This window comes from Zerene cesonia, chromosome 28, assembly GCF_012273895.1.
Source record: "Zerene cesonia ecotype Mississippi chromosome 28, Zerene_cesonia_1.1, whole genome shotgun sequence".
Classification (NCBI taxonomy): domain Eukaryota; kingdom Metazoa; phylum Arthropoda; class Insecta; order Lepidoptera; family Pieridae; genus Zerene; species Zerene cesonia.
The window spans coordinates 5,338,691-5,363,296 of record NC_052129.1 but is presented as its reverse complement, the minus strand read 5'-3'; the positions used below and the strand labels follow the sequence as shown (position 1 = coordinate 5,363,296).

At 33.8% G+C, this 24,606-nt stretch overlaps 2 protein-coding genes across 3 annotated transcripts in view; both read right to left on the bottom strand.

Moving 5' to 3' along the window:
• LOC119837565 (transcriptional activator cubitus interruptus) overlaps positions 1 to 8,802 on the bottom strand; it is an 89,341-nt gene extending 80,539 nt beyond the window's left edge. For both annotated transcript variants that reach the window (XM_038363187.1, XM_038363188.1), the window contains exon 1: positions 8,581 to 8,802. The gene's annotated coding sequence lies outside the window, so the exon portion shown is untranslated. The remainder of the gene's footprint in view (positions 1 to 8,580) is intronic.
• An 8,972-nt stretch (positions 8,803 to 17,774) lies between these two features.
• LOC119837707 (facilitated trehalose transporter Tret1-like) lies at positions 17,775 to 23,108 on the bottom strand. Its single transcript, XM_038363438.1, has 3 exons — positions 23,085 to 23,108; positions 20,311 to 20,446; positions 17,775 to 19,072 (listed from the first exon to the last, which is right to left on the bottom strand). The coding sequence occupies exons 1-3, from the start codon at positions 23,106 to 23,108 to the stop codon at positions 17,775 to 17,777; spliced, it is 1,458 nt and encodes a 485-aa protein (XP_038219366.1).
• Between the last annotated feature and the right edge of the window lie 1,498 nt (positions 23,109 to 24,606).

Below are 24,606 nucleotides of genomic sequence, written 5' to 3'. Positions count from 1 at the left end.
CGTTCGAAACCGCGAGCAAAAACTACATAATGTTAATTGTACACAACACCAAAAAATGTAAAAAAAAATAAAAAAAAAATCTTATAAAATTTTCAAAAAACCAACCGCGTCTCCTGTACGTCCGTCGCAGCGGATGTTATAATCTCCAAAATTACTGAACCCGTATAATTCCTCCAACATCAGTAGCTCGCGGGGTGGTGCTAAGTGTTAGAGCAAAGTGTTGTTATCACCCAGCTCGGGACTAATGCATGCTCTGTTTGATGAAGTAATCGTGTGGATACTGGTTCAAACGCTGCTGGTAAATCGAAATTTAGAGGTTCCATATCTTTTTATTGAGGTAGGATAACATTTTGATATGTTTCAGCATTTTTACATTGACTTACACAGATTTTTTTTTTTAACAGTAATAAAAGTTCTAAAATTCAACTTATAATACGCACGTTCATGTAAAAATCCGATATATTAATAGTCAAATTTATCACTAAAATTGCAAAGGTTACTTATAAAAGCGTGGCCAGTTCTTCACATATCCTAACCTAATAATAAAACACTTTTCAGTCTTAACCGGAAAAAGATTAGAGAAATATTATGTACACTACCAAATCAATAATATAAACCCACCATAACAAACATTCATATGTGTATCAGTTCACTATAAAGGTTAAATGAATTCATAACAAAGAAACGCTTTACAATAACCGAAATAAAGCAAACACCGAAGATTATAAACCCCACATTATATAGATAAAAAACATTTACTGCACCTTACATAACGATATCAATTTCACAACAAGATTAAATATGTAACGAGCTAGTTTGTCGAGATCAGCCTGTCAGAGATGAGGTCTAACAGGGGCTTCCTGTCTGTCTGTCCGTCAGATAACGTGCTCAAACATACTCCGACCCGAACTTGATTATTTAATACTACAATTTATACCGCGTCCCATACTCGAGATATCTATTATACATTTAAACGTATCATATGAAAATATGAATAAAAAGATTTAGTGTAGCATCTGATAGACGATCAGTTCGCTGGCAGAGTTGAAGCATCAAACATAGAAAAAATTGCTAGTATTAAAAAAGCATATGGGCTAGAACAGCAACATTATTAACATACAAAATAATAATACTCTTTGATCGATTTAAATAGAAGTATTCAAAAACAACAACAATAAAACCCGAAAATCCAGCTCTAACAAGGCACGTAATCACCGGATAAAGAATCGTGAAATTAACCTATTTCCGGGCCAAGATTGAACGCAAAAAAAATCAGCAGAAGTCACCACACCATCTAATAGGTCTACGTATCAGTACAATCACGTCCACCTTCCATAAATAACACCCTCTCGACAGTTAAAACACACCTTCAGGTAACCAAATACCGCGTTCGCAGAATGACCGTCCAAATCGCTAAATTGTGACGAAAAAATCATTAAAGATCCAACAAAGGAAATTGGTTTGTGTTCCCCGTAAGTAGTTTCACAGATATCCAACAAAAAAAGTGTATTTTGATGTCTAAATATACTCGACCAGGTAGACACCGTAGCGGACACTTGTGGAGAATCACCATTAATTTAAAAGCCGAAATATAAATTCCGATATCTGATCGAACTTTTCGATTCTGATCGAGATGTTGTAGAAAAGGTTTATTGTTATCGATTCTCGTAAGCCGCGAGCTTTATATCGACTTCTAGGAAAATATCGAGTGGCTAGTTTAAAACGTTATGAATAAAATTTGTTTTAAGCAGGATTATGTTAAGAATTTTGACGGTTGTCTCGGGACGAGGTGAACCTCATTTAGATTTAAATGATGATTTAATTAAGAAAGAATTGAAACTTTCTAATATTGATTATTATAAAATCTCGGTTATTATATAACGACCACGAATAACAACTAATATATATTATAAAAAAATGGATTAATGTGAAATTTCATCGATAGCGAGATTAGGAAATATGATTTTCGTATAGATATTCTTGTATTTCAGCTGAATGTAAATAAACGTTTATTTCTTTCCTTCTATACTTTAACAAATCATTCACCAACAGCTTGCTATATAATTTACTCATTCACAAGCCGAATCGCCAGTTGAGCAATAAAGTCAAATACCACGGCTCCTTCCCGAAGCTTAAAATTCATTGAATTTATTACAACAAAATCCAAAAGCATTACGTCCTAATGGCAGCTAACAATAGAATTTATTCTACCTGGGCCAAGCCTCTCCGTTCCCATTGTTCGCCAACAAATTCGGAGCACTTGATTTTTTTCCAAAAAACCCTTGTTAGCAAGTCGTCAGATAGATCTCTTTTGTTGGAGACAATAGGCAGTTACATATTTATACAGGTAGTGGGTACAGGTGTCTACGCATACGAAATCTAGATGTAAATCGGGCTGAAACGTGCACCAATATAATCGAAGCTGGACAATCAAGGTATCGGAGCAATCAAGGTGATGGAAAAAAACGTTGGGAAGTTTTTCTATCGCTGCGATTCAAATAGATGAAGCAACAAACAGCGTTTTTTAGGGACGGCCAACGAAGACCAATTAGTTCTACCCCCGAAGATGACTCTGTCGACGCTTTTTTCTTCGATGCTGTTTGAAGAGGCCCGAATTGGACTCGCTTCTGTATCTTACAACGCTGACTGTACAAATATTTTGTCGCCGAGTTTTCTGGTATCGTCACGGTTGTGGCGCAATTCCGATCGAGCCAAGAAATAATGTTGATTTACGGAAACCATACATGACTCTCAGTTTCCTTGTGTAGTACTTGGCTTGTTTTGTCTTCTATTATCATGAACGATTCAATTAATGTGACGGTAGTTTTTAGTGAATATTGAACCACATAATAAGAGGGGAATCGTATATACCAGTATATAATATTTATATTCATGGTTAAAGTAAGTTTAATAACAATTAATGGTTTAAAGATATTTGACGTACGTACTAAAAAGAAATATCTACAAGTTTTTAGACTGCATTTGTACAATGTAGTATGTTGTTTTTGCTAGAAAGAGCCACATGGATTTTTCTTCTTCATCTACACTAATATTATTAAGAAGGATTTGTATTTTTGTTTGTTTCTTTGTAATGGATAAACTCAAAAACTACTGGATTGATTTCAAGAAATCTTTAACCATTAGGAAGTTGCAACTTCGCTGAGTAACATAGGCTATATATGTATCACGGGCGAAACCGGGGTGAACTGCTAGTATTTTATGTTTATTTCTCTTGTTGATAAAAGAACTGTCATTGAGTTTGAAGGTTAAATGGCAAATTTCAATATTATATATTTTGTACTTCTATCATACATCTGAACCAAAACTTCTGCTATTCAAAATATTTTTTACTATGTCGATAACATCATAAAAACTATTTCGAGTTAAAAATACGTTAATGATTTAAAAACGTTAGTTCCATTTTCAAATTATGAAATGTCATAGATTACTATATGTTTCAGAGACTAACTTTCACAATAAAGAGTACAAAATCTTTAGACACGTCACTAAAAATTGATTAAACAAATTATATATACATCTTGAGATTCATTCTCACGGCATATTCATCAATACACCGCAATTAACAACTTCTTTCAATCTGTAATAAAGCTTCCACAAACAGGATTTATAAAAGTTATCACCGTTCCGTTAATTTTGATAACTATTCACTATTCTAATTAAAAAATTGTATATACTTATTTGATGCTAAGCTTTGTGTTAAATTTCAAAATTCAAAAGAAACTATTTCCCTAATCAATTAATTCTAAATCGCTTATAACGACTTAAAATTAAACACGAGCATTTCCTTATCCCACAAACCGATGTACTGATTCTGATGTCAATGTATTCCTACATGAAATTGAAAACTCATTTCTACATGTTAATAAATATAGTGTTATAAATGATGTTGTGAAAATATCGTGCTGACTGATCTCTGTTTGATAGATTGTCGGAATATATGATAAAGTGTTAGCCGAGTATTGTATAATTAATCACAATAATACTTAATGTGAACGTGTTATGTGAGCTTGCGGATGATCCGTACTCAAACTCAAACTCAAACTCAAACGTTCGTCTATTATAAAGAAGAGACTGCTTTTTCACTTGACTATTAAGGGATTGTGAAATGAAAATAAAAGTCTGAAGAAGTTTTTAGCGCGCTTTTATTAGCTTTATCTGTATTTTTGAATGTTTGTATGTAACCGTCACCTTAAGACACGATTTAACACACTTTAAACAGACAGATTTAATTGAAATTTTGCATACTAATTAAAAATCGGTGACCATACAATAATTTCACGAGAGGAAGCACTTTTTAGTTTTTTTTTAACTTTATTTAATATTTAATTTTGTATTCAAGCAAATATGAGTTGAATGAATAAAAAAGTTAAATTAAATATGATTGTCTATGTTCAAATAATACTATGGATTTGTTTGAAATCGAATTGTTCGAAATGAGCCAGTGTTTTTAAAAAAAGAATCCTATTATCTGTGGTTCACAGCAACACATTTAAATGCCTATATTTAAAAAAAGAATAAGGCTCATCCTAAAGCATATTATAACGACGTCTCACGGCAAAATTATGGCTGTTTATTCATAGACCCTTCGAGAAATTCGTGCGATAGCAACGTATAGTTTTGATAATTGCTTAATCAAGCTGATTGATCTTCAATCAAGCTTCAGTCATCGACCGAGCGAACGCGATAGGGCTGACACTTGTATTGTTATTTTATTATGAATTCTATTCAGGGTTGTGTTCTTGAAATACTCTTTGAATAAACTTTTAAGAGTAGCGTTATGCTTTTTAATGATAATAAGATTCTATTTATTGTTGTGGTCTTTTTTTACGTTATTGTGTTTTTCTGGAACAATTAGTTGTGGTGTTAAAAAATACATTATTTCTGTCTTTCTTTCAGATAAGTAAGTATTTAAGTTTAATACGAAAATCATGCATGTAGAATTCATAGATTTCACAAAGATTTAATAGATATATTTTTCTCAAAGAGGCAACCCTGACCATAGAATAACGAAGATTTAGACACGGATACTTCATTTGAAAACGAAAAAACCAAATACTGCTCAAATCGTTGAAACTGTGGGCGATTGTTTTTTCTTTTTATATTTCCTTAGTTTTTGCAAACCTACTTCGTTAAGCCATTCCAGTTCGTTAGTGAAATTACCAAACAGCTTTTAACTTGAAAATCATCGGATGATCTCAATAATCGTGCTATTTATTAAAACAAAATATAATGGAACATCGTTATTCATAATTAAATATTTGATTTTTTTTATTTTATATTATAGCTCCGAATGATTGTATAGACGTGATTTGCTACGAAATTTCTGGATGCATTTGGTTAAAGCATTTATTAAAGGAAAGATTTTACATGCAAATACCGTATCTGGACATAAGCTTTTATTTACCAACATGACCATGGATGTAATTATTTCGACCCTACATATAAAACTATTGGTTATTCTATTAATCTAGTTATCATAGAACCAGAGACGACATAGGCCAGAAGAGAGGATATAGGATAGATAATTCAAATTCACAGAGACGAAATATGTTTGTTGAGAAACAACTAATAACATAAATGCTTCTCAGATAATTATATTTTACAATATCACAGGTCAATATTATGCCATATCTTGAGAACCTCCTTTTTTTTCGGGAACGTCGGTTAAAATAGAGTAGCTAAAGTATTGTCATTTGTCTAAAGTATTTATACTAAAGGAAGTGAAGTCCCGTGTCCCCTAGTGGGGTATGGGGCAGATGATGTACATCTGTTTCACTGATCGATTTTCTTTATGGACAAGTAGGTGATCAACCTTCTGTGTCCTGCCAGACCGAGACATTTTTTTTTTGTGCGTCCCCACCGGGAATTGAACCCAGGACCCCTCGGTTCTACGCTCACGCGTTAACCACTGTACCAAGGAGGCGGTCTACTAAAGGAAGTAAACGATAATGATGTAATTAGTATACACAATTCCTTACAGTAAAACAGAGATTGTAGCATTAAGATTTCACCCTTGCTACAAACCAGCTATTTAAATGAGTTTACTCAAAATATTGAATAAATTACACTTAGGGACAGCCATATCACACTATTTCTATAGTGTTTAAATTATCTCTATATTAATAAATATAATAGTCGTAAAATATACATTTAATACAATCCGTTATGTTAAATTTAGGAATGTATTCAGTAGTTGGTCGGTACGTAGGTAGTATTGTAGGATTTTAACCTAAATTATACTATTCTCTAAATATAAAAATAAAAAAGTCGACATTGAAATTCAGTTAAAACATGCCCCATACCCCCCACACAAAGAGGAACAGAAAATCCCAAACAAAGCCCATCATAAAGAAATATCTCGTCCATTCGTGATCAGCCAATGCCTCGCTGGAACCGATCGTGATCCTGTGAGTTGTCAAGATATAAGTATACCTAGGTATATACAGTATACACTACAGATATACGCTACATTGTACGGGAGAAATTTTAAAACGTTCCACATTCCACATTCCACTTTTGAATTTGAAAACACAAATTCAAATTTCGAATGGTGTTTTTCAGATTTCAAATTTGGAAATTTGACGATGAATAGAAAATGTATGACGGATTAGTTTATCAGTATAAAGGCATGATTTATCAAATTACACGATTTTACTAATTTTGATATACATTAATATTTAAATATTTTATGGCATAGAAAATTAAAAATATTTAAAAGTATAAAATTGGGAAAAATGCCATAAACAAAGTGGATTTGGAACAATAAATATTTACCCTACAATTTATAATACATATTAAGATGGCTGTATATAAACTGTCATAATGACATAACACGCATGTGTCGGCCATATTTTCATGTTTCTGTCGAGTCTCTCATAATTAAATTAAGATGTACTTATTGAAAGTGCTTTATTATGTTTGTTTAAAAATGTACTGCTCAATTCGACCCGCCCAGGTTCTCCTGGGATAAAAATCATATTATATTTGATTGGTATCTGTTACACAGTTTATCTACCACAAATACCGAAATCCGCCTATGTTATCTGTGTAATTTTTATAATGAAATGACTCAATATCATTCAGGTTAATGCAGTTTTCTGTTAAAGAATTCAAAACCATGCAGGTATCTTAGTCATTTCAACATTTATTAAGCTAGTAAAGAGATCAAAACTTGCTAAACTCCGTTTAATCTCTCTTTACATATAAACAGCTAATGTAGCTTTCTTATATTTATATAGATTAGCGTTATTTTAAGGTTATATTACGAGTAACAATATTTACTTTTGGCCGATATTGAGATGTAAGGGCAATAGGTTTGTCCTTGTCAAAGTGTAACTGTATTGGGGGAAAATCAATGATCCTAATAATTAGATTTTTTAACACATTTAAAATCATGAATGTAGTATTAATCGCTTAATAAGAGACAAATATTAATTGTAAAAACTTAAAAATCCATCGTCTGTTTGTTACACTTTAACTGCTAAAATCTAGCACCGTTTTGGGTGAAATTTCGAATGATATTTCAGGTGAAGGGTCAAACATAATTTTTCTAAACTGTGAAGGTTATAAATTATTTTATCCATGGTTTAGTATGCGGGTGAAACCGCGCGGCACACAGTATTATAATTTGATTCGGTGTTTATCTTTTGATTTAATTATTGTATTTCATGTAGAATTTACCTGTAATATTTTAATTATATCCGCTCCTTTAAACAAAATTTACGCGTTCAAAACATAAAAACCGCTAGTTCGATTTACGTGAGAGTTTTTCAAGATCGCAATACGTCATCTGACCAAGTTTAACTAAACATCTACATAATTATTCCCAGCCGTTTCATTAGCAAAAAACTATTTAAAAAAGAGAAACAAAACAATGAATTATTCCAGTTTTTTGCCGGTACTTAAATGGCTTAATTACGACACTAATTGATTAAAACGTTGTTACTTTGTAATTATCTCTTTATTTATCTCATTAATATTATCAATGCATTCTTTGTACACGTTTTTAATGACAAAAATTTATCAAACGCAAGAATCTCGAGATCAAAGTACATTATTCACCTGTAACTGGCAATAACTACAAACGACACCCACACCTTCGAACGCACTATTTTCTATGTGGTAACTTTTAAAAAGCAACGACCGCAGATATTGTTATTCCAACTGCACACCTATTTACATCCGCCGCGACATATTTATATTGCGCTAAGTATTAAAACTGAATGTAAATCCACGCATATGATGCTCGGTGAGGTGACAAATAAAAAAATATTCCCGACAAATCCCGGGAAAAACTGAAAACGTGACTGCACTACGGCGCAGAGCGGGCACCCTGCCGTCGCTGGGCTTTGTTTTTAAAGTAACAAAAAGCAATCCCTTCTTCTGACCGACCGGCAGGTACAAAATATCCTGGACCACATGTTGAACATTTTGCCAAAACTTGTCACTAAGCAATATATATACATCTCTACACAACCCCGCCGCTATATAGCAATATCCGCGCATAAATCACACGTGCCTTATATCCTAAATAATTATTAAATTAAGGGCTCAACTTACTTGTCACTAATTAAATCATTACACTAAATGCAACGCCAGCAATCCATTCGCAACACAACACACACACTTGTCAATTAATTGAAACACAAAAAAATTCATTAAACATCCAACTGTCAAACACTATCGCATAAAAGTCACAGATCACGATGATAAATAAACGTTTGTTTATTAAAAAGTTTCGGGGGAAAAAATAACGCAGCGACGTCCGACACCGGCGCGGTGCCGATAATGTTAGCGGGAGGACACGGAGCAAGCTTGGCGTATTCATCTCAATCCCCGTCGAAACGAGACAGTAACATGACAATAAACGATTGTAAAACGTCAGGAGCGAAAGAGACAGCCGTTTTCTCATTATGCGCGCGTCGAGTCTGACATTTCAATAACTCCGTCCCGCTCTCGCGCGGAGTTATTTTCGAACAAATTATACGCGGGCGTATTTGTGCTGCATCTCCCTCGCACGGATAGTAACCAGATAATGTCTTAATCGCATTTCTTAGCGCTATGCTGACTGATGCACTAACATAAACAATGATAATTCATGGATTTGCATGCGATAAAATGTTTTTAATGAGTCAACTTGGATGGATAAGTATAGACTTGATGGGTGGGCGGAATAGCAATTTAGTCGACTCATTTATTTTTATATCTGAAATTTGCATACATTGTAATATTCGGTATTATTAAGACATAAAATCAAATTAGAGGCGATATTTTATTCCTGATCTTTCTTTTAATAAGGTCGTTCGTAAAATTAATTTGAAGCAGTTGACAAAAAATCTATTTTATAAATTATGGTGTCAATTAATTATGTAGAATAAATTTAAATCTTCACTCATAAACCCAACGGTGGAAAAAATAGACGTACCTACCTTTTATGATTTTCTTATTTACAAATATTATGTATCTACTCAGAGCAAAATTAAAATTATTATATCAAAATAACATCAAGCCCTTCCTAACTCCCTATACTATAGAATAGCTGTTCGCCCCGGCTTCGCCCGTGATACATATATAGCCTATGTCACTCAATGAAGTTGCAGATTTCTAATGGTGAGAGAATTTATGAAATCAGTCCAGTGGTGTTTGCGTGAAAACGTAACAAACGTACAAAAATACGAAAGTTTCGTCTGTATAATATTATATAATATATATTATTAGAGCAGATTAATAATTGAACAGTACAAGCACATCATACCAAGAATAAACAGCGATCGCTACCATTAAAACCAAGTAAGTCGCTTTAAAAATAAAAGCAGAACGTAGCGGCGAGCAAGTAAAATAAGTAAATCTGAGAACGGACTATATAATTATCTATTTGTTAAGTGGTCTCTAAATACTCATCACGGGCCGTGTTTGTGATGGAGACTACTATGCCAATGTTTGTTCAGCAATGACATTGCTGACGACTCAAGTAAGACAAATTTTCTGGGAACTTTACAAAAAATTCCTTGTTTATATATTAACTGGACTAGATTTGTGGTTAGCGTTTTGTTTTTTATTATCTTAGTTGTTAAGTCTATGAAATTCAGTTGAGGAGGTAATGAAAATAGCAATTATTTATACATTATGATATAACATTATATTATATAAAATTGTTATAAATATTATAATATGTTTTATGACAACTCAAAAGTGCTTCTAGAAGATGACTTATAAAATGAAAAATAGTTTGTGTTTGGTTTTATCGTAAGTTTTGTTGGTAGTACTATGTTATCTGTGGTTGAAGCATCAATTAAAAAAGCCGTTATTAGCTTGTTTTTGTTAGTACAAAATTTACCAACCACTTGTTCCGCCATTATGGACGATATTCTCAGAGAGGTAAAGAAAGAACCTGATCATTGCTCGTTATACTTTAATATTTAAAGATAAGCCATGTAACGGCTGCTCTCGGATTGATCATCAAAACAAAAATGAGAGGTGTCACTCAGAAATAGCTTTCTTCAGGTTACATAATTTTAATTATATCATTGAAACACATATAATTTAAACATTACACCTTATTATGTGTTATTTAGTAATTTTTGTCACACTAATGTTATAAATGTGAAAGTTTGCTTGTTTGGACGCTTATCCGTCAATCACGCTGAAGCTACTGAACGGATTTTGATGATATTTAGTATAAAGATAAGGTATCAGCTGACTTTGGTGGATACTTTTTATCCCGATTAAATGCTCCCTTGGGACAAGGAATCTTGATATCCGGGCGGAGCCAGGACGAGCGTCCAGTTTTTAATAAACTCATAAAACTTTATTCAGAGATTGTTTTTTCGTACATACCTATACTTGTATAAATAATAGGTTTAAAGAACTAAGTAACAATATTAACGTAACGTGTAGAGCAACTACAGAGTTAGTTGCCGGCTCTTCTCTGTAGGAACTGCCTCCCGAACCGGTGGTAAATGTTATAACTGTGTAATATTATGACGATTCAAAAGTGCTTCTATAAGAAGTCTAGTTGGATGAATAAATGTTTGAGTTTGAGTTACACAACATTGCAATGGAAATTATGAAGTTTAATTGTTATTAAAAATATATATATTTTTAGTTAGCACAAGTATGAAATATGTAAATTTAATTTATTTAGTTCTTGTCTTAAATATTTAGTAATCGAATCTACAAACTCTAGTAGAAAGAAAAAAAAGAGGAAAATTTTAAACTTAACGTTTCATTCTTTCTTTTGTTTTGTTGAGTTTTAGTAATCTGTGCTCAAGTACAATAAGCCATTCTTCAAATGACTCTTTGGTTATTACATAAACTATGAAAAAAACTTATATTTATTTACGGACTATATAAATAGATATTTCGATATTTTATACAATAGAATTTCTCTAACGATTGTTTCATTGTATGTTGGGTGCAAGCCTGAGGTAAATTATTTTTAATTGACATTCCTTGCACTTGGTATTTAGGATATATTTACTCAGCGTACTTTCGGGTCAATAAAACTTTTTCGTTACAACTACAGATTCTCTGAATACATATATAGTAGAAGTATAATCATTTCATCCCCGGCTTTAAGTAATTAAAACATAAAATGAATATAAAATGCAATATACCTCAAAACAAGCAATTAACGCGTAACACAAAAAGTGAGTCGACTTCAAAAAGTGATAAATAAATCATTGTTAATCAGCCAACGCCAAAAACCGCCCGTAGTCTTGTCCAATATAAAAAAGGTATTTGTAACTCATAACTGGTTTCGGGTTGTTCAATTTTTTATTTCTCGTGTAGACGTAGCAAAAAGCCGCGATGTAAGCTGTGAGGATAACGAGGAAGTGTGTCATACGAGATCATAAAAGGTCTTAATCGACAAAAAGGAGTCAAAAATACAAGTCCCACGTGTCTCGTGTACGAAATGTCACTGTCAACGTTTCGCGTGAAACTGCATAACTCGCGGACGGATCCGTATGAATCATGCATGATACGTCTTCGGACACTAACGTCCAGCGCAATGCCTGTATGTCTCAATACGGGACAAAAAGAGAAAATCCACGTCCCACATCGATAGAACGTGACAATAACATCTTAACGTAAACATTCTCAACAACTTATCTTTTATAATCCCAACCGATTATTTCGACCGTCGGGTGAAAGTCGTAAAGTCTATTATTCACTGAAAATCGGTTGCGTTAAGAAGATTTCAGAATCGAACAGGTTTTCGTTACGAATGAAACGCTTCGAGAAAAGGGACGGTGCTACAAAAAGCAATAGCAACTAAACTCGAAAGCTCAAAGGACTTGAGCTGTATTTTGTTTTGTTCGAGCGAGATAACTTGATCATCGTAATCGGTACGCAAATGTACTAACAGACATTACGTTTGTTCTAGTTCTAACTGTATCGTTAGAATGATAGAGTTGATTTTCGCGTACGCCCTAACTCGATATGTTGTTTGAAACTGGATGTATCGTAAAAAGTACAATTTACAAGTTCGTCTGGCGCAAAAAAGGGACAGACGATCCCAATGCGATTGTTAGAAAGAAACAAAAAGCCATCGTCGGGCTGAGCGGAGGCTGTGCATTTTTTCTGAGTTATTATGCCGGTCTCAATCTTTAATTAAGACATTTGTGCATTTATAAAGTATAGCAATATGATTCAACGCTAAACACCCAGCGTCGTGAAGAATTTAGACTCGGCTAATTAATTTAGAACGTATTTATTTGAATGTCATTTTTTACAAGCGAAGTGCTAGGAATTTATTTTCCGTTGATCGCCTGTGGTTTGTGTGACGGTTTAATTTTTACTGTACCTATAGAATGAGTCACGACCAGAGGTATTAAGAATATCATAACGACTGTATACAATAATTTTATTATACATATTATTTCGTTAATTACTTCGAAAAGATTGATCGACGCAATTGAGAGTATATTATTTGAAGAAGATACAGGTGATTTTTAATTGCAGAGTTTCTTACACAGTAAAGTGTGAAATAATACTATCCTTACATTTTATTATTAAAAACAAGGAAATTTAAGAGAGATCCTACCTGACCTATGATATCTATGGTCCATTTTAGCAAAATAATCATATCGCCTTAAGGAATAATGCATTTCAGATACATTTCTCTGATGAAGTTAATTTACGTTCGTTTTACTACATACAATACTAGCAATCCGCCCCCGCTTCGCCCATGTTACATGTTATATATAGCCTATAGTATATATTACATACATATCCAACGGGAATTATTAAATTCGGTCCAGTAGTTCCAGTGATAAGAGCGTTCAAACAAACTCTTCAGATTTATCCGATGAGCATAGAAGTATGGATAGAATCAGCGTCCCTTACTAGGCTTACACTTTTTTTTTCTCAACAGGCATCGAACCCAGAGCCTATCAGTCCTACTGCTGAATATTTTACAATTTAAACACTCGTAGGACGGAGTACTGTGTGAATTATATTTAATTTATCGTTTTACTCCAAACTACAAACATTTCAAAAAACTCTAGCGATGTAAAAAGGTAACAAACACATTATTATTATTAAAATACAAATTAAACGAACATTAATTGATTCATTTTATGTATACTTAAGTTAAAAAGATGTAAAGTAAATGAATTTGTAGGTTTGTGACGTTGTAGGTTCATCTCTAGATATACTGAAACTTTCAATCCATTCTAATATTATAAAACTGAAGAGTTTGTTTGTTTGAACGCATTAATCTCAGAAACTACTAGTCCGATATGAAATTTTTTTTCAGTTTTAGATAGTCCATTTATTGAGGAAGGCTATAGGCTATATATGTACCACGGGCGAAGCCGGAGCGGACCGCTAGTTACCAACAAAAGTCACGTCACCTATAAATGTCATAGGCTATATTATATCACGTTTACCCCGGGGCAACCCGGGCGAAAACTACAAGCTATATACAATATGAATTGTCATCAAGTCAAGAAAGCTCTAAGCAACGATAATTATTTTATATTAATTCGATATTCGTGTGAGTTAAATCCTGCACGTGCAATACCGCTGACTGTTATAATAAGAAACTCATTTGCTGTAGCGTGAGAAAGCGTTTAATATATATTTAAAGACCTTTGAACCTGGCCTGAGTCGTATAAAAGCTACACAGGCAATTGTTAACTAGTGGTTAATTATCCGCGAATTTGTCTGTCATTATTTTGAAATGAAATATCCTTTATTGTACACTCAACAAACAATAAAATAACAAAAAAATAGGAAATGTCGTGCAAAGGGCGGCTTTATTGCTCAATAACAATTTCTTCCAAGCAACCGAAAGGTTTTATTGGTGAAGTAAAATAAACATCTCATAAATTAATCATCAGTAACTCATATAGGAAAATATTATTGATACATCTATATATCTTCTATACATCTATATCTATACTTACTAATATTATAAAGTGGAGAGTTTGTGTCTTTGGTTGTACGCGCTACTCAAGAACTACTGGTCCGATTTGAAAAATTATTTCAGTGGTGGATAGCCCATTTATTGAGGAAGACTTATAATAAACTAGCGAACCCGTGAAAAATGATTTTCCCGCAAAACCGTGGAAATCGGTTCGTGCGTTCTGAAGTTATAGCGTCAGGAAGGAAAACCCGACTTATTTTTATATAGTAATAAATATATTATTACGTAGTTTCGTGCCGCATGTATCATTTGCGATTTTTGTGTTAAAGATAGATGTGATTAGCTAAAGAAGAAGCTGATATAGACTACATAATACATTCTTTAAAGAGGCGCGCGAAGCCACGGGTAGAACGCTAGTAGTATAATAGCACTAGTGCTCCGTCCGCGGCTTCGCCCGCATTGTCAATGGAAATTTAACCGCATGCATGAATGTTTCACGGCGGTAAGAAGTAGTCTATGTAACTCTAGCATACTAACTATCCCCGAACGAAAAACTTATACCATAAAAACGTCGTGAGTTGTGACGCGAATAAGGGACAAACAAAAACACTTTCGCATTAAGACTGTTAGTACGTATTTACTTTTATATACCGTTTAATTGAAAATTATAAAACTTTTAAGGAGTAGGTTGAAAGGAGAATTATCTTGAAACAGACAAACTAATATTTTCCTATAGCCATCTGGTTATTTACTTTAATACATTGTTAAAATTACATAATAGACTTAAATTTAGATTAAGTTACGAGTCATTTATTATAACAGAAACTTGGTTGAAATCTTTTTTTCAATGTTAACAAATTTATCACACACCAATATAACCTACCTTTGAAAAAAACTTACCCCAATCGGGAACCGAACCGGGACGACAATAAATCGGCGATAAATTAAAGTGTGAACCCACTGCCCTCCCAATTTACATAAATTCCAACGCGACACGTCCTTTATCAATTTGTTTATTTTTCTAACTCAACCTGTCTTAATAAAAATAATCACTTATTTTATTAAACCAGTTTTGGTGGATTTTATTCCCTTGGTAGTTACGGGCATGGACATTTTAATCCATCGATAGACTCTCACGCGGAAACTGCTAAAGCTTTTTAAATGGACCATTTTGTGTATGAGATTTTAGTAGAATTTATAGTTTTATTTAGGTAACAAGTGTTAGTTAATAATTAAGAAATTAAGGAATTAATTCAGGTGCGGCTCCCAGTAATAAAATTGCACCCTTAAAAGTGCAAACGTAGATGCCCTAGGTTGCCACAGACACACCACTCCATGGAAATAAATTAACTTGGTGTTTTTAATGCTGTTATAAATTTTTTTGCGCCTGGCAGTTGTTAAACTCTCTGTAATGACAGTTAAATATTACTCTTTTGATAGGCGTAATAAATTGACCTTTCATAATTGTATGTGGTAATCGAGCACGCTTCGGCATGAATTGGCCCAATTCGTGACGAGGCGTGCTCAACTCTGGAGAAGTACCACACCCCCACAGGAGACTGACGTGAAATAGCATTCTGTCGTGATTCGTTCGGTGAGCGGGGGAACCAGTGTCCCATATCCTTTTCCTTCCCAGTCCTTTTCACGCCATCAATCAATAATTATATAAGTATATAGTATGGGCGTAAGTCTGCAATTGACCTTACGCCTCTCCAAATAAAAAATCCATGCAATAAAAATAATACACTAGGTTACCCAGTAACACAAGTGTTTAGCAACAGTGCTTTTGCTTTGGGTTTGAACCTCGACATTGCATTTTATCGCTTTTGTTCTTTGTGTCCAAAACATTGAATTGATTGTTATATTTAATAGACATTATATTAAAAAGTTAAAACGCATTTTCCGCCCGCGTTTTTCCCTTTCATCGTCGGAAATGGAGCTGTTGGCGGCTCTTACCATCAGACGCACCACCAGCTTACGAAATACATTGCTCGCTTTTAAGGGGAAATGGATGACGACTGAAAACAAGGCATGGAATGGAAAAAAAGAAAACAGGCCTCCGGCACCCCCACTATGAATGTATGTAATACACATACCGTATGAAACAGCGAACGAAGTACCATGGTACTATCCCATGCCGGTTTTTTGTAATAACTGATGTGTTATCGCTAATAGTAACTTTGCTTATATTTCACTGCGCATGCGCATCTTTCAACTGTTTTTCCCTAGATTTCATTAAGCTATGTAACCGTTATTTACGTTAGCCATAAAGATTAGATGTAACTGCAAATATTTAATTTAGCTTATATTAACAGAATAATTTTCTGTCTGTCATTCAGCATGATTATTATAATTATATTTAATTGAAATCGTCTACATAGTTGTATATGCACAATGATTCTAAATGATATAATATACTACAAATATCATAACTTTTTCATCCCCCGATTACATATTTAAAATAATAATACGTTAAAATTGATATCGATCTATCAACATATAATTACGAAACACATACGCACATACAAACAGAAAAAATTCTATCCATTTTGGGTTCTATGAAACTTTCACACTGCATGTAATATTAAAAATATTGTATATGCAGAAATGGGCAGCGCACTGGCAGAGGTAGTGCCTCTACAATGCGCTGCCCGCTCTAAAGGGGAAAAGAGTAAGGAAAGGATTAAAGAGATTTATTGTGGGAGTCGAGCACGCTTCGACACGAATTGGGCCAGCTCGCACCGGGAAAGTACCACACCCTCACAGAAAACCGGCGTGAAATAGTGGCATGCCACTGTGTTTCGTACGGTGAGTGGGGGAGCCGGAGGCCCGTTTCCTTTTCCGCACCCGTCCTAGTCCATTCCTTCTTTCCAGTCGTTAATACTTTCCTTTTCCCTTACCCCATAAAAGCGGGCAGCGCATTCACAGAGAACCCCTCGAACCCCGACTTATCGATTTTGAAGTCCGAGGTTCTCACCACTGAGCCACCACTGCTATGCTTTAGAAAAGTATTATATCTATAAAAACCCTTAAACCTAATTTTATTGAAAGCCTCCAGTTGTTCACGTTCCAATTTTAACGCAAGCGAAGTCGCAGGCAACAGCTAATTATAAAATAAGAAAGACTTATGTACAGAAGACATTTATTACTCTGTATACACAATATAAAAACTGCAGTAAAAAAATTACGAAATTATCTTACATAAAAACATAACTATAAAAACTTATAAATAATCATATATGTACATATCACTTATTCAAAGCTTATCAGATAGCAATTATTCTTAAAATTTTACTACCACTGAATAACTATTTCGTTAAGATCTTTGCTATATATTATTCATTTAATTTATTTAAAATAAATTACACTTATTTATACTCTCTTATACCTTATACACTTTTTCGTTATTAAGCATCTTCTTTCCAGCCTCATCATCATTCAAATTCTCTTTGAATTTACCATTGTTGAAGTAATCTTCGATTTCTTGAAGCGTCTTATCCTTTGTTTCAGGCAAAATGAAATGAAGAACTATCAACGATATCCCCATAAGTGTCCCGAAGAACGCAAACGTGCCATAAACTTTAACACTGACCAACAAATATGGAGTAACTTGCAGAGCAAACATCAACAATAAGGATAACGCAAAACCAGACATCAAAGAACCTGATCCTCTATGAGCTAGAGGGAACACCTCACCTAACAACGCCAATGGTATGGGCGTACAACCTAAATTAGCAAGGATGAAGTACATAACAAACAACATTATTGGTATCCACGTCCGTGTTGTTGAAATGACTCCTTGAGCAGCTAAGAATAAATATAAACAAGCACAAAACAAAACAATTATCGCAGGGAACGCTGTAGCAAACAACAAGGTCCTACGTTTTAATAATTTGACTAGAATTGAAGATAACATAGCGCTCGCGGTTATAATTATGTCAATTGATAAAGTATAGTAAAACGAATTTAATTTATTTCCAGTGACCTCTGCAATAATTTGTAGCGCATACGCAGGGAAGATATGTCTGCCGCACGTTTCTAACAACGTCGCACTGAATATGATTATAATAAGTGGTTTAATAAAATCGCGTCGAGTGAACTTCTTAAAGAATCCAGTGATCCTCGTCTTCATTGTTAAATTCAGTGGAATTTCCGACATTCTTTCCTTCTGCGCACGGATCAACTCGTCAAATTCTCGCCGAGACGTTTCACTGTCACCTCTCAACCACAGAAAAGATTTTTCGCTTTCTTCAAACCGTTTCTTCGACGCCAACCACGCGGGGCTCTCTGGCCAGGTCATAACGATAGAGAGCGCGATGGCAAGCGGCACGACACCTAGCAGTGCAATAGTTCTCCAGTGCAAAAAGTATCCCAGAATGTGAATTATCGTATTCCCAAGGCAAACGGCGACCGTCTTCATATTGAGAAACACTCCTCTATTAGTTGGGCTGCTAAATTCGCCGATAACCACAGCCCCCAAACAAACAGTGGCACTAGCTGTGAGGCCACCCAGTAATCTTCCAATTATTATAGTTCTTACATCCGATGCGAAATATATCAGCAACCATCCGATAGTACCAGGTATCATGACGATCGCGTGCGCCATTTTTCTCCCTTTTAAATCCATGAGTAAGCTTGATACGAGGAAGCCAGGAAAACCAGCAATACCGATGCATGATGCTAAAAAAAGGAAAGCAGATATTAGGACAGATAAAAACGCAAACAATAAACGCTGACGAGGTGACAGTTAAAGATCTTAAAGTTCATAAATATTGTATATCTTAATAATATATAAAAATCCATTGTCACGATGTATGTTCCCAATGAACTCTTCACCGACTACCGATTTTGACGAAATTTGGCATTTTATGTGTAATTTGGTCCAACTTAAGATACAGGATAGTTTTTATTTCGAATAATTATCCCAATAATTTATAATCTTAATATTTTTAATTATTACTGAGCCACAGCAACGCGTAGTAGATAATAATTAATGTGACTGCTATAAAGTTTGAAGGCAAGCGCAAGTAGTGTTACATATAACTGCAACTAAGTAACTAAACAATAAATAAGTCAGTAGACCGCGCAAATATACTGACATACTGTACCCAATATATAGGCAGCTGTTTTAATTGAATGCATTATTATTATTTGGGTAAAGTGGGTAGGTAGGCTAGGTGATAAGATATAATGGCTAAAACTCGTGATATTATAAACTAAAAAAAAGGTCAAAGCAACATTACAATGAATGCTCAACAAACCAAATATTTATTAGTTCTAAAAGATTACGATGGTCTCTATTTTCTTAAACTTATTACTGATCTAACAAGCCTAATACCTAAAGTAAATTATTTATTATACATAAAATAAACTTAACATTTACTAGTGGCGTAACTCTGGCTTTTAAATCTTTATGTTTTGAATACGGCTTAAGTTATCAGTCGTACATTACTCGATTATAAAGATAAGAGGCTTCAAATGTATCATCTTTGCCACACAACCTAAACATTTTTACGAATGACATATAACTACATCTGTACACGAAAACACAATGTTTTTACCTGTAAAATCTATCTCACTAATATTAAAATGGCCAAGTAGAAACGATTGCAGAAAAAAAATGCCTAATAAATTGCGTTAAACGTAACAAAAATGTATTATGGTGTAATTTATAAGCACTCTTCAAATGTACTATAGTAACGTAGTATACGTGTGTTCGAAGTGTTAATACATGTCAAAACATGTTAATTTGAAAATTACATATCAATCCACGATGGTATATCTGAGTCGGGCGCCTGGAGGGCGGGGATCTGGCTAGAGGTAAAACTTAGGACCATGCCTTGTCCTAGCGTGTTTACTAGGACACCTAGCACCGTCCACGTCTGAAATTAGAACGTGTCAATATGACAATTACATACCAATCCACGATGACATGTGAATGTCAATAGGAATATCGGAGTCGGGTGCCTGGAGGGCGGGGATCAGGCTAGAAGAGTAACTTAGTAGCATGCCTTGTCCTAGCATGTTGATTAGTACACCTAGCACCGTCCATGTCTGGAAGAAATACCCTCTTTATTTAACTAGCTAATACAATTACACTCAGATCAAAATTGGAATAATAAAGACAATAATGATAATGACGATAATTAAGATCGCGAAGAAAATGACGACGATGACAATGAAAATGATGTTGATGATGATAATGACAATAACGATAATAATAACAGCAACGAAAACGACAATGACGATGATAACGAAAACGATGTTGTTGATGATAATGATTACGACGAAATAACGATAGCAAAGAAAATGACGATGACAACGAAAATGATGTTAATGATGATATTGATAATGACGATAATAAATGCAACGATGATGATTATAATGATGCCCTTGCTCACCCTGACTTAACCCGCATTGAAGAGATAGAGGCTTTAAGGAATATTGTTTAAGGAAATAGTTTGTTTCTTTTACATGTGTTACTTATATATACCGACGTGGTCTGAACGGACAAATTCAATGCATGTTGTCATTAAAACATTTTATGAGCTTATATCTTATTTTTCTGATTAGGATCATGATCAGCCCATATACGTTCCCGCTGCTGGGACACAGGTCTCCTATGAAAACACAAGCTATAATCCACCACGCTGGCCAAGTGTGGGTGGGTAGATCATGGGATCCTATCGAGTGAGGTGGATCAGTATGATCAGGAATATATTTGCCGACGAAATAAAATACACTTCACGCCTTATTCTAAAAAAACTCAAAAATTTTCAAAAAAATAGTTCAGCCCTGCGATAGAGTTGAGTTACAAACACAGTCACCAGAATTTTCTGTTAATAGAAATACTAGCTTCGCCCCGCGGTTTCGTCCGCGTAAGTCTGTATCCCGTTGCAATAACGGGATAAAAAGTTGCCTGTGTTATTCCAGTTGTCCATCTATCTACGTACCAAATTTCATTGCAATCGGGGCATTAGTTTTCGCGTGAAAGAGTAATAAACATACACACATCCTCACAAACTTTCGCATTTATATTAGCAGGATAGGATTAAACTAATCCGTTTGATCCAACGATTGACCCAATTTATTATCAAACGGAATAACTAACGAGTAATGATTTATCAAATTACTTGAGTCTTTATTAATCAGTTTAGTTTCCAATAACAGATATGATTATATTTATTAGGCTTACTAATTTTAGATTTATTATGTCTATGCCCTAATTCAAATTGCAGAATTAGAATATTTGTTTGTAGGTTTGATTGCAACTGAAATAATTGTCACCAATAGAAAACGAGAATGAACCGATGAACTCGAGAGAAATCAGGACGAGCGCTAGTATGATAAATAACGATAACTTATATCAAAATTCTTTGATTATAATAAAAAAAGACTTAATTAACTTAAAAGCTTTTTCTCTATTTATCCTTAGATTAATAACACAGGCAAAAATATGAACTAATTTTCTAGTAGAGCTATCGGTCCATTTTAGGTCTAACTAGAATTTCAATAGCTTAGTTAAAGATATAACGCAAATTTACCTTTACTGCTGAAAGATTGTTCATGGCAGTTCTTAGGAACCATTATTATGTATACATATTACACATGTAGAATTAAAATGTAAAATTTACATGATTGGAAAGGAGCAGCTACATAATTTCTTGCCGGCTCTTTGTAAAAACTTTAGATTGGTAAAAAAATCGGCCTCTTAGGTGAAATATCGTCGAATTATAGCAAAATTGGAACTGCTTATGTTCTAATCAACCTGATCTCTTAATCTGACACGCACGAATATTACTTTTTAAATTTACTCCTCTGTCTTAACCCCGAAACCACCTCAATATGTCCAACCAACCGTTAGTCGCATAAAATATACACTAGCTGTGACCCGCGGTTGAAACCGCGTAAGCGTGCTGCGTAACCGTATCCCGTAGGAATATCGGTATAAAAGTGCCTATGTGTTATTTCAGTTGTCCAGCTATCTACGAAGCAATATAGTATTATTATTCACCAATAGATGTCAGGAAAAAAAAAACACGAAAAAAACCACGAATATGACATTTTCTAAAAAAAATTCCTAGCTAGATCGATTTATCGCCCCCGAAACCCCCTATATCTTGTATATATAAATATATATATACAAGAAATGCTCGTTTAAAGGTATAAGATAAATCGCAATAATTAGATAGTTTTTTTTACATTGATTATCTGGAGCTTGAAGAACAGAAATATGACGCACTTGAGTATTTCCATTGCTTTGTTTTTTTAACAATTTTGACAATTTTGACAATTTACAAGATTTTCAAAACTGTCCCCTCCGCTCTCTTCCGTTCCACTAAAGTTGGAAACACCATCGGACCTTTTGTATCAAATTATAAGTTTCGCGGTTTTTATGAGATGAGAGCAAATTTTATGAGCTTCGCGACACTCCGGTATATCGACATACAGCTTCATGGCCTACATACTTGAAACAAATGGACCTGCTAAGCTTAATCATTCCTACTTTTCATCTTTGCTATTTTAAATACAACCCTCTATTCAAAAACATTCATCTCAAATTTACCCCAGGAACTAAAAAAATAGTTAAAACTTCCAAGAAGGCACCTCAAAATTAACACAACATACCATCAAATACATTCAAAACTGAACACTATTCACGAATGTCCCGAAATAAAATTACCACTATTACCTGCTTCACATAAGGGGGTACCATAGCGTCGAACACCTCTTGCAAATGAATCTAAAATGATCTCTAGGTGTAATGTAAACACACTGCCACAGATTACTAAATAATTTCTACGGCATTACGCTATTGTCTCATAATATTATTACGAGTACACAAAACTTAACACTGGAGATTAAGATTGATAAGTTTTATTGTATATTTATTAAGGCTGTCTGAGTTCTTATATTAGTTTATATTATACAGCTTGGTCTGGTATCTAATCTATTACGCAAGACCTAGTTTCCAACATAAAAAATCTTTGGAGACTCATTAATGTTCCTTGGTAATCCTTAACTGACAATAATGTATTTGGAAGCTCGGCAAATAATCTTTATCGTTTTCTTTCTAAATATAATACAAGGCATATTACATAGCTGAATATATACTTAATTTTAAACTGAAATTCAAGTTCAAAATTAAAGGTTTAATTTTGTGTACTACGTGCTATGAAATTTCATTCAGAAATACAATCTAACATTTTTAGAGTGATTATTTAATGAAAGCAAATAACCGGAAAAACATAACCTGCTTCGATAGATGGACTATATAATATAAATTAAATTGGTAACTCAGTATCTCAGTATTATGAATTTCTAAGTTCTTTCAAGTTTATGCCTTTTTTATGTCATAGCGGGCAACTGAGCTGGTGGTTCGTCTGAATGTAAGTACCCACAGCCCATGAACATTTGTAAAGTTAGGACCGCTGCAAATGCGTCGCCCGCTTTTAAGGAGTAAAGGAAAAGCAAAAGACTGATGGAAATAAAGGAATGGACTGGGATGGGTGAGGAAAAGGAAACGGCCGTGTACGTCATGCTATGCCACATAATAAAAATCAAACCCATTAATTAAAAAATTAAAAATTATTAGCAAGAACACATATCAAATTTACCACAATGCTCTGCCTTCTGAATTAGGTTATTACCTGTATCTCAGTTTAATTTACTACCCTTTTGTTTAGAACGTAGTCGATAAATGTATGAAGAAAGAATATTTTATAATTAGCACCCTTTCAGCTTAGTAGCTTCTATAGAGAAGAAATACTGAACTGTTTTCAAACATATCAAATCAAATACTTATTTCACATAAAGTAATAGTAATAGCACATAACTATTGATTTATATGAATTTATACAAAATTACTTTTATCGTAGTATTTTCTTGTGTTTGATTTTACGCGAGTATTAGACATTTAGAAATTAAAAACTTTTTGACGGATTTTAAACGCGATTTATTAATTACATTATTAACCCGGTCACGGGGAGACGGAATTTGACTGTTTTTAATTTCTAAATATTTTTAATGTATCAAAAATGTGATCTATCATTTGATTGCAACACTAAACTATTTTTTTAAAGTTCTTTTATATTTAATTGTAAATAAATCTCTTTAAAAACTATTAAAGTTTCAAATGTAGGTTCATATTATGTCATTAGAATATTTACCTACTTATAGTAGTATAGTATTATATTATCTGTGCTTATGGTAAA